General features: G+C 37.9%; 1 protein-coding gene across 2 annotated transcripts; it reads right to left on the minus strand.

Moving 5' to 3' along the window:
- Positions 1–2,190: 2,190 nt before the first annotated feature.
- Positions 2,191–4,930, minus strand: fezf2 (FEZ family zinc finger 2). 2 transcript variants are annotated; one of them, XM_084101099.1, is made up of 5 exons: positions 4,742–4,930; positions 3,661–4,492; positions 3,412–3,546; positions 3,165–3,297; positions 2,191–2,796 (listed from the first exon to the last, which is right to left on the minus strand). In XM_084101099.1, exons 2-5 carry the CDS (start codon positions 4,468–4,470, stop codon positions 2,543–2,545), a joined length of 1,332 nt encoding a protein of 443 aa, XP_083957225.1. In that variant the 5' UTR covers positions 4,471–4,492; positions 4,742–4,930; the 3' UTR covers positions 2,191–2,542. The 2 variants fall into 2 exon arrangements, with proteins under 2 accessions (XP_083957225.1, XP_083957226.1); XM_084101100.1 differs by lacking the exon at positions 4,742–4,930 and having other exon boundaries at positions 3,661–4,600.
- Positions 4,931–8,607: the final 3,677 nt, after the last annotated feature.

Consider the following 8,607-nt stretch of genomic DNA (forward strand, 5'->3'; position numbering starts at 1 on the left):
GTCGCTTGTAAATGCCTCAATTTCGGCTGATCTCTGCCGTGTACATGCTCTGCGCTGTTGACAGTTCATTAATGCGCTCTTGTCCCTATAATCCCTCTCGCCGCGTTACATGCGCATGCAGTAATGAGCTCCGTTGTCAATTAACATGTTTCTAGAAGCAAAGCTGGTTGCTCAGATGTTTGAGAGGTAAGTGCAGAAAAAGGCCAACGAGACTGCCTTTAAGTTGTTTTCTTCTCTGCAATCTTTTTTAGCCACTATAGGCAAGATAGCCAGCTTTGCACAAAAGGGATTTTTTTATACCTCACACAAACATGTCTTTTGGAGAGACCCGCCCACAACTGGTATTTTCCCAGACCTCTTCACCACCAGAAATGCTCGGATATTTTAGTTAATCGTTTGTATGCGGATGTTATATTGTGTTTAAAAAAAAAAAAAAACACTGCACCCACACAGCACATCAAATCTCAACGCATTTAAAGTTTCAACCCTCTGAAATAAATAAATAAATTAAAGTTTAACTGCTGCCTTATTATTATTATTATTATTATTAAAGAAAATCAAAGTATAGGAACCTACAGTGATACGTTTACTGCACGGTTTTAGACCAATTCGAATGTGAATAAAATCGAGGTGATCGTTCTTATAGTTCTTGCACTTTGCTATAACTTCACTGTAAAAAAAAAAAAAAAAAAAAAACATGATCAATAAGTTATGACAACACATTTTTACATTGCTTTAACTCATCAAAATAAGTTAAGCAATTTTACTTTTTTGTGTAAGTTATACAAGATTCAAAGTTAAGTCAGTTTAAATTTATTTAAGTTGAAATTACTTAAACATCCAAGTTGATTGTACTTTTTATTTTAAGGCAGCAACTTTTTTACAGTGTTTTCTATTTTGAATTATAATATTCATTAATCGCTTATTAAATCCTCATCTCCCAGGCGATTTTATGCATTTGAAAATGATGCATTAAAATTATACGGCAGAAATAATATAGTTTATTCTTATTCTTCATAATAATTATTTTACTATCCGTTTTATAGCCTTTTCTGCCCAATAAAATGCACATTATTCAGTAAGTACAGCTGTAGACTATGTCAAATGTATGGCAGGTTAGCTCTCGCTTATGCCTATTGAAACTCGGGTTGTTATTCCACACGGGATGACATTCGAATGAAACGAAGACACTTCTGTTCAAACACATTTTAGAACCGTGCCTCTGAGGAGGTGAATAGGCCATTCAACTAGTAATATTAGTCTTCCTCGCGGTCCCAAGACGTGGGCATAATTGCTAATTGGGCTTTAATTGGGAGAGCAAGATTTGGGATCACGCGCTTGTCTCTCATCAGAATTTCTGTTGGCGTGTAAGGATAATATTGTTCCAGGATCCGTGCGCGGAATACATTATTGTTTATTAAAGCTGCGGTGATGAGGAGAAGTGGGAAAAGTGTAGTCCATTTTCCACCTACCGATGATGAACACGACTTGATGCGCTGAAGCTTCCCCTGAGGCTCTTTAGTTGATTAACGTAATAGGCTTTCAAGAGTCCATGTTTTATCTGATAATTTGAGCCATTAAACTGAAGTCAAGTGTACGGTCACAGAGGCAGAGCCGTGTATCAAATGTCTGAGTGAAACCACAGGCTTTGAACTCCACCAGACATGTCATTATGAGCTTTAAATTTAACTGCACCGAATGGCTGCAGGCAATATATCGATATTATATTTGATAGATGAACAAGTCTTGTTTGTCCTTTGATTTTATAAAACGGCACAATCTATACAACTAATTTACGTATACTGTGCTAGTGTGCTTAAAAAAATCGCACAGTTTTTAACCTCTTTAATTTGACTTATAAAGACGAATGTATGTTTTATTTTAAATAAATAGGCCTATACATTTATATATAAATCTACTTATAAAGACGAATGTGTTTTATTTAAAAACAATATTTGTAATGAAATTTATTTAAGAATTGTTGTAAAAGTAAATGTAATTCTTTTAAAATTGCGAAACTCAAGTCTGAATTAAGCCTACATTTTCAAATGATATCGTAGCATAAAAAACAATCATATGAATATGAGAAACCCCCAAAAATGAAACAATTACGATGTATGTTAAACAAACAGATACCTATTAAAAATTGTGAATTCATGTAATTTTTCTATATATAAAATAAATCCGACATTATTGTATTTATGATTTTATTTTAGCATTTGTGTCAACAATTGTCAACAAATTTATCAAACATTTTCTTTTTACACATAGGTTGGTATTTATTTATAAAACCCTTTTGTTTCATCTAGTCTACAAATAATTGCTTGACAGCCCCGTATGGCATGATTTCATTAAATAATATTTTATTCTGTTTTTATGTACAATTCCTCGATGATGTGATGATTTTCTCTCGTCCCCTTCATCTTCGTTCATGTCGGTGGACGATGTTTGAGCACCACCAGAAAAAGTTCAAAAAAAGAAAAAAAAATGGTGCTGTTCAATTTCATAATTTGTCCAAGTTCAGTCAAAAACAGGTCGCGTCTCAGTTTTGGTGTCCTCTGGAAGAATCATTTCCGCCGGATAAACTGATGTTGTCGTGCAATTTCCGTATGTGCTTTTTCAAGTCAAAGTTCCTGCAGAAGCCCTTCCCGCAGGTCCCGCAGGTGAAGGGCTTCTTATCGTTGTGCGTGTGCATGTGAAACGTGAGGTTATAGACCTGATGGAAGGCTTTGCTACAGATTGAACACTTGTACTGTTTTTCGCCACTGTGGGTCAGTTTGTGATTCTTGTAATTCCCTGAAAAAATAACACAAAACGAACTATGTCAGTTTTCCCCCCAACAGGTCAACAGTTCACAATTAAGTTACATTTAACAGAAGAGTTTCATTTTCAAGCCTTCCCTAATCAGCACTTTGCATGTTGAAGTCAAGAAGTTGTCAAACTTAGTTAATATCATGTCGAGAGCTGTCGACGTACAAAGGAGTTAAAGGTCTGTGTTTTGACCCATATGAAATGTAAAAATCTTGTAATGGTTGCCTAAGTAGTTAGTAGAGTGACAAATTGATCTCATTTAAAATGTATTAATAACTACAAACCAAACATCAAATGAAATATTTCGAATTTTATGCACACAAAAAAGAAACTTATCTTAAGAGAATTCTTACCTTTTTGATGAAAGCCCTTTCCACAAAATTCGCAGACGAATGGTTTGTAGCCGGCGTGAATTCGGATGTGTGTGTTTAAAGTCGAGCTTCTGTTGAAAGCTTTTCCACACTGGTTACATTTATGAGGTTTCTCCTGTGAATAAAGTCACAACATAGCCTATTTGTAAGTAAATTATATCTCGCGAGAGCAATTTATTTAAAAATTGTAAGGACCATAAATTGCAAAAAAAATAAATAAATTACTCACCTGTGTGTGAATGATTTTATGTCTACATAATGTGCTAGCCTGGCGGAAACCTTTCCCGCATACTTTACACACGAACGGCCTCGCGCCTGTGTGTACCGGCATGTGACGCGTCAGGTTATAGTGCGCGTTGAAGACCTTTAAAAGAAAGAAAACAAAGAGCTTAATAAATCATCGACAATTTATTTTATGTGTGCATTATTTTCATTTCTCACGTCGCGTCAAAACAACTTGAGAAATTTCGTAATTTACCTTTCCACAAACTTCACACGTGAAGTTCTTGGGTTTCCCGTCAGCAGAGCAGTTATTCGTTTTGCTGTGCGCTTTCACCCCGTTCTTCTCAGTCAGATTGTTGTTCTCCCGAACAATCTGGTCCAGCTGCCCCGGAAGATGCTCTTTATGTGGGTACTGAGGTGTGGGGAATTTCTCGGGTGAAACACACGCAAGTTTCGCGTTCTCCAACAAGAGGAGCTTCTGGTGCGCGCTTATGGCTTGTGCTTGAGAGTTCGCGATTGCTGAGGAAAATAAGTGTCCGCTCAGCAGATCGGACTGATGATAAGAGTCCAAATAATTGAAATAACACAACGATCCGTTGGTAGGCATGGCCAGCGCTTGGTGTATGACCTGCGGTTTGATGACCCTGCTCCCCGGCAACACCGAGTGCTTGATGCCCGCGTCCGTTTTGCTGCAGACGCCGCAGTTGGCTTTACACATGGCCGCTGAAGTGCATAGTGCTCCCCTGAAATTAACTTTCCAGAACTCGGAATAGTTCATTAAAGCCTTGGCCTGCAGGTCGTAGCTGAACGGCTGGATCGGGATCATGCAGGGAATGGGTGTACACAAGCCGATCGTTCTCTTCCCTTCGGATCCCTCAAGTCCTCCACGGCGTTCCTCCGCTGCGGCTTTCGGTTCCGAAGTCTTGGACATGATTCTGTCGATGGAAAAGGCCAGGGACTTGGGCGCTGCAGCCGTGGCCCCGCTCCTGTCGTCAAGTCTCGGGCAGGACATCACTGTTTCCACAGGGAGAGAGCTCGCCATTTCTACCCAACTTGGTGTGAGCATCGACCAGCCGCCCCGTCCTCTCCTGTTGAATTCCAGAGAAGCCAGGACACGCACCAGTTTAATAAGCACCTTGCTTTTACAATGTCATCCATTTGCATTCAAATGGCCATCCCCTGAACAATAGCATCCAGGGGTACCCGATTAATGCTCATTAACTAGTACACACAAAATTAACAGGACATTACAGAGCTCGTTAAGCAGAGAATAAGACAAAACCCCTCCCAGCGTCGATTCCTATTCAGCACTTGCGAAAATCTTACAGCAAACTTACGCCAGAGAACCGATGTTGTAGTTTACCCTTTTCCTCCAAAGCACACAGCAGATGTATTCAACGATAACGGCGTGGCACTGTCACATTTTACTCGCAGACGTCCTCATCAGCGCGAGATCACTGTCTGGAGCACTTAGCTGACATCACTTGCTCTTGCTCTTATCAGGGTGACAAGGAAGCGCCATCACCAGAACTGTCCCCTCTCTTAGCGCTCATTTATACACGGCCACGGGGGTGGTATGCATGACAGATACTACAGATTATTATTTAAGTTTCTTGCCCCAATTCGTCTGTCGCGCATCCACATGCGCATGCGGTTCGCATTTATGATCCGCGAGGTGCAGGTGGAGTGCAGTAAAACATTTAGAAGAAAATGTCTTTAATTTACATTATTGTATAGTGACTTTTTTCAGTTCATTTCATTCATGAAAAATAATGTTGTTTTTATAAGGAGACTAAAACGTAGCCTACTTTGATCATAAAATTGCTGCATTTGGTGATATATTATATTATATTATATTATATTAAAACATATGCATACGTTTATTTTATTTTATTTATTTATTAAGCGCTCAGTTTCACAGGAAATGTGCAATTCAGCTCGGTTTAATAAGAAGGATTTGGGGACCATCCGACCAGTTTCAATTTTCATTGCAACTTGCTAATCCTTGTCGCTGAAAATTGCTTTTCCATGCTGGTTTTTATACTTACTATTTGTACAATTGAGAAGGTCCAATTTCCACCTGTTTAGAGAGCAGATTGCGAGAGCAGAACCTCCCTCGGATCCTATTAAACGTTTTTCCTCCTTCACCTATTCAGAGGAACCAATTTTCCAGCGCGATTCAGAGTTCAGCCCCGAAAGAAGCAGCTCTTTCACTTTTAGCCACTAAAGCACTGCGTGGAACCTGGTTTTGTGTTTTTCTGAAATAAAGGGAAGGATTAAAGCAGGGAAGAAAAGACTTAGCCTGGCCAGAGGTAGGCTATAGCACGAAATGGGGAAAAAAAAGAGAGAGACCCTTTTAAAGCTGTATAAAAAGTTTGCTGGAATCCAGAGTTTTGTGTTCTTGCTACAATGACCAGTCGCCCTCTCGTCTTTTTAAGAGGGCCAGCTTGAAATCATTTGTTTGCAGACGATTTCACCTGAGACTCACAACAAAGTATTACAAAAAAAGGCCGAAACGGAGCTTTTCAAGTTCAAACACAGCTAGTGATTATCTTTACTCGGAGGAGAATATGGTGGAAGTTGCTCATTCAGCGACGCCCGGAGATGATGTTGACTTAACGTATCTTTATTGCTTTACTGAAGCATGATGACGTCTTCGAACACGCATTAGCTTGTTAAGCTGACTGTAAATACTAGGCTATTTTTGATTCAATTGCTCGTGAATTGGAATAATTTTAATACAGTTTAGCCGATATAGTAGCTACATTTCTTATGGTAGTTGAGTAGCGTTTACGGTTTCAACGAAATAAAACAAGCAAAGAATAGTTGAGAAACCCATTCCCCACACCTGCAGCCACCGCAGAGAGGTTCCACTAATTCTACTCATATGTAAATCATCTAACTCTAATTTGAGTTTATTCAGGCACAATTAGCGGCTTGTCCGCACAATAAACATTGATCTGTGTCCGCGAACACGTTGTGAAATTAGCTCAAATTCCAATTCAACGGACGCGCTCCTCTTCAGAAAGCAGGAGGCAAAAGACGGAGCACGATTTACATGACAAATTGCTTGTGTATTATGGCGCATTTAATTGTAGTATACAAACCAGAGAACTTTACATAGATTTTTGAGAACAATAGCCATTAGTTCACAATATATATTAGGAAATTGTCGTGTTGGCACTGCAGGGAACTGAAGAAAATGGTCATGTCTGCTACTATATTACATTGTTCGGAAACTTAATCGAAAAAACGACATCTTAATATTGTAGTCTGATCATCCTTCCAGGAATGAGTTTCAGAATCTTGGAAGAATGTCATAAATGTCTACATATGAATGTGGGGTAAATATTTGGCTGTCATAGTTGAGTTTTTGTTGTTGTTTTGCATAATGTGACTGGTACATATTTGGTTTGAGTTGGGGGATGGCAGTTGAAAATATATTTACATTTGGGAACTGAATTTGTTGCATTGCTTGTTAAAAAGGAATAAAAAAGATAAATGTTGGTCCTAATGAAAAGTGTGTGTGTTTGTGTGTGTGTGTGTGTGTGGTATAGTAAAATTGCATTTGTAAAGGCACAAGTTTTAAAGTCGACCAGCGTCCCAGGGTTTCTAGTAATCATAAGAATTGATGCATAAATAGACATATGTTTTCAGAAGTGGTCAATCTACATAATCACTGTCTAATTATTGAAGGATCATTTTCAGCAAGGCTACTTTTTCTGCATCCACTTTGTTTAATTAAAATAAGTTTGGGTGTTTAATGAATGAGATCATCTTTGTAACTGCAATTACAGCTTGTGAATCACATTAATAAGAGAAGAACTGAAATGTGGGTGTCCAACACCAACGTGTGGTACTTACTGATAATGAAGACACCTGTGGATTTTGCAGCTTTTAATTCCAGGTGCAGTAAGGAAGAAAGTGATGTTACACTTTAACTGTAAAATTGCAGGACATGAGAGGCAAACAGAAATGGAGCAAGACTCTAGCACACCTCCAGAAACACATTGTGCCACACTTTGTTGTAGGGATCCCACCCTTAGGTGCATTTAGAGACCGATTCAATGCAACGCTCCCATCTGTTCTCAGATCAGTCAAAGAGTCTTGATGAAAAGTACAGATTTAAATTTAGCCCTGATCTGTGATCTGCTGCTATAGAACTGTTGATTAGTTCACTTTTCATGTTGATTTGAGTGAAGTTTTCTGATTGTGTCAATGAATGTTCTCTGAATGACAGGTTCATTTTGTCATTCAAGTGTTACAATTAGTTAAAACATCTATATTAGATTGCAAACTGTACTCCAATGTATACCAAGTAAGATATTTGCATGCATTATAAACTATGTATGAAACTATGTCCTGTTTTGCTTTTTTCAAAGTGGTTCCTCACATATATACTGTTGGATTAAAGAAGTGCTGGTGTGATGTTTAACGTAAACAGATCAAATGGCCAGGATTAAAGATATCACCCTTGCATTCTGAAGCAAATGGCTTGACATTACAGAGAGAAAGTTGTCCGTGTGTGGATGATGTGTGTTTGTTGAAAACATGCGACTGTGACAATACACTAAAAAACACATGCATTCAAACACATGTAATAAATACTGAAATTAATAGTTTTTTCATGCTACAAATAGAAAAAAATCTGTTTAAATTCACTTCATTTTTGTGTGCCAGAGATGTTTAAAAAATAAAATATTAAAATAATACATACTTTTGCTTCAATGCTTTTATGTTCCTATGATCTACTTAAATGCAATTGTATCTATGCAATATATTTTAGATTTTTAGGACAAAGTTTGCACTCTTTTAGAAAGGCCATTTTTATATTTGTATCCGATGCAGTTGATATTTTGTTTCTGCCACCGAATAAAAAAATAAAAAAGACTTTTTATCTCCCAATTCTGACTTTTTTTCTCAGAATTGTGTGATATAAAATCGCAATTGCATGTTATAAAGTCAGAATTGCGATAAACGTGCTATCAGTGTTGGGGGTAATGCATTAAGCAACATGGTTTATGTAATCAGATTACTATTTAGATTACTATTTACTGCAGATTACCTCTAAATTTACAACCAAATATCTGAGTTACTTTTTCAAATAAGTAACGCAAGTTACTTTGTTTTCCTATGTATTGACTGACAGCTCTCCTGTCCCCATGTTGAGAGAAATCGTGAGTAAGTGCAGAGGCATCATGTG

The sequence above is a fragment of the Abramis brama genome (assembly GCF_963993115.1).
Source record: "Abramis brama genome assembly, chromosome: 23".
Lineage (NCBI taxonomy): Eukaryota > Metazoa > Chordata > Actinopteri > Cypriniformes > Leuciscidae > Abramis > Abramis brama.